This window comes from Limulus polyphemus, unplaced genomic scaffold (genome assembly GCF_000517525.1).
Source record: "Limulus polyphemus unplaced genomic scaffold, Limulus_polyphemus-2.1.2 Scaffold2366, whole genome shotgun sequence".
Taxonomy (NCBI): Eukaryota; Metazoa; Arthropoda; class Merostomata; order Xiphosura; family Limulidae; genus Limulus; species Limulus polyphemus.
In genome coordinates, this window is record NW_013667976.1 from 100706 (window position 1) to 103727 (window position 3022).

Here is a 3022-nt window from a genome sequence, read left to right on the forward strand (position 1 = left end):
GCTCCGTCCAGTGGTTGCTGGGTACAGCATTGACAACCTTAATTTCTTGTCTGGCCCAATGATAAACAGCTGCGAAGTACACAAGAGAACAGAAATTACATTCAATGTTACAAATAATTCCCACTAAGTTTGACAATTCTTTCATGCAAAATTTCTATGTTACATAAAGAGTTCTAGTTATTAATGTCTTAAAGTAAGAACACATTCAAATTAATCACTACAGATGCCATCCAAAATATAATGTTGCCATGTTATGAAAATAAATTAGTCTTATTGGTAAAAACCTGAGTGACTGATGAGATATAGTGAAAATACATGTCTGCACAATTAACTATGAAAAACTAAAGCACAGGGAAAATGTTTAGAAATGTACACTTCAGTGCTTCTACATCGTGATAATTAAAATTATTATACAAATCTTAAAAAATGGTAAAATCATTCTGTTTACTAATCAAAGTTTCTTTCTTTAGTGGTTTAAAAAAAATCACAAAACAAACAAAAGAAAAACATCACCTTTAAAATTAATGTCTACAGTAAACCTTCTTACATACTTTATATTTACTTTTAATATATGTTTATCATGTTATATACTTAATACTTCTTTATGTACATAAATAGAAACAATGACCTGATTTTTATGCAGCAGCACAAGAAATAAATAAAATGTTGCTAACAATTTAAAATTATGGATTGGTAAACCCTTTCCTAAAGTAAGAACAGTTTAAAACAATAACATTTAATATAATGTTTTACAACGCTAGAAACCAGGTTTCGATACCCGTGGTGGGCAGAGCACAGATAGCCCATTGTGTAGCTTTGTGCATAACTACAAACAAACAATATAATGTTAGACACTATTAATGAAATTTTGCTACCAACAACAACAACTTAGTTTTTGTGAAGTAACAAACAACCAAAGTTTGTAGTTAAGCACAAAGTTTGCTGTGCCTACCAGGGGTATTGAAATCCAGTTTCTAGCATTACAAGTCCACACACCTATTGCTGTGCCATTAGGGGCACAAACAAAGTCAAAAGTTATGAATGTGGTAACACTGACCTAGACTTGATTTTACGCGAAGTCTAGAAATGCAGATTTTGATTTTGCAGTCATGTAATTTTATTAAATTTGGAATCATATGTAATAATCATTTAAACTTTATCTCCTCCCCTCTTGTGCAAAACCTGATGGAAGAATAAATAGAGGGTTCCATGTGCTCAAGAATTTTTACTGAAAACAAAAATAAGCATGTATGTCATTTTATACAAAACAAATGAAAACTTGCAGTATGTTCCCAAGGTAAATATTTAAATCAATAACTTACACAAAAATGGAAGTTGTTTTGAAAAATTCTTATCAAAAACAATGGATGGAAAATGAGAATATATTTATACATATATCAAGTTGCTTTAAATAACAAGAAATTCTGAAATTTTATACACTACCTATTCTGTTCTTTGTATACTTGCATGTCTGGCTAAAATGACCTAATTGCAGGCAATTACAAAGTTCTCAGATATTATTGATATTGTTTGATAATTTCCTGTATAATTTCTTTCCGATGAAACTTCAGCGATACAAGTCCTTTCTTAATTAAAACTAGTTTATTCTTTCTCGTTACAAACTTTGTAATACACTTAATTTCCACAGTCACTTTAACTTAGCTATAATTCACAGTGATTTACACACTTTACTTATGGCTTGACTCGATTATCACCTCTATATCTGTCTATCTGCAATTCTTTTGCCAGGCTTATATACTAAAATAGAGGGCATCTGGCAAACACTCAGGCCTTCATGATCCTTCTAGAAACTCATCACGTGTTACCAGCGTCACATGACTTCCGCTGTCGTAACAATATGGTAGCTAACTTCAGACATTGTAATGATAATAAACATAGCTAGTAACTAGCTGAGAGGGTTCATGATGATTTACTGTAGTTATTGACTATTTGATTGCACTAGTTCAAGATGTAAAATGTTGACCTGCAACTGGAGATTGTCATGGAGATTTGTTTGAGAATATAGTGAGCATTTATAGTTTTTGTGGGACTCAGTTCCTCTATATAATGCAGAGCAATGGGCAACTATATACTAGAGTAAGACACAACCCCTCTAAGCACGTACACAATTTTATCAGTAGAAAAGCAGCCTTTTCAAATAAAACATACACATCCAAAACATTGCTTTAAATAAACCTTCATGTCTTTTTAAGTAATTATTCTACAAATGTGTGTGCTAAAATTTAATATTATGTGTATTGATTTTTTTTTACTCCTTCATACATAATAAAGGGGTTGGCTCCGTAAAGACACCGATTGTATAGTGTGCAAAGCATTGAGTATCTACATGTTATAGTCATGTAATGTTCATCTGTTATTGGCTGGTAATTCCTGTTTCACCCTGTATTTAAGCTTTTTAAATGAATACCAGATATTTGTAAGAAAGCTAAATTCAAGGCATAATGATAATATTGTTTATGCTAGAATTATGGTGTTTTTTAGATTATGTAAATTATAAAAGAAACAAATCAACTTTTCAGTACCCCCTACAACCTTTGCAGTATCTTATTTAGCATTCCACAGAAGGTTTGGGTGCAATTTACCAAGCTGTTTTTGTTGTAGGATTGCAAGAGAATAATAATAATAACAAGAATTACAAATGAGCCATTTTGAGCAGATTTTAGTCTCTTTGTAAGTGTAATGTGCATGCTTTTTTTTATGCATTTTTATATGTGTACAGCTGTAGTAGTCAACAGTAAAGGTTTTAAAGTGTTTGAACTGAATCTTTACTGTTGAAGGTGTTTTTTGCCCAAACGTTTTATTACGGTTTTGTGCAATTCTTTTTTATCCCTATTATTAACCACTATAGTGGTTCATGATAAGTACATGTTCACAATGTCTACAACATGAGTGGCAAGTTAAGTCACTAAATGAATGGTTTATTTTTTGCAGACCCCAGAAGCAAGAAGCACAACTTGGCTGATTATGTGCACAATATCTGCAGTATTCTACTTCTGTGTTG

General features: G+C 31.6%; 1 protein-coding gene across 1 annotated transcript in view; it reads left to right on the plus strand.

Moving 5' to 3' along the window:
- LOC111087606 overlaps positions 1-2796 on the plus strand; it is an 80192-nt gene extending 77396 nt beyond the window's left edge. The window contains exon 34 of the mRNA XM_022394820.1: positions 2741-2796. Coding sequence (XP_022250528.1) covers positions 2741-2796 — 56 coding nt within the window. The remainder of the gene's footprint in view (positions 1-2740) is intronic.
- Positions 2797-3022: the final 226 nt, after the last annotated feature.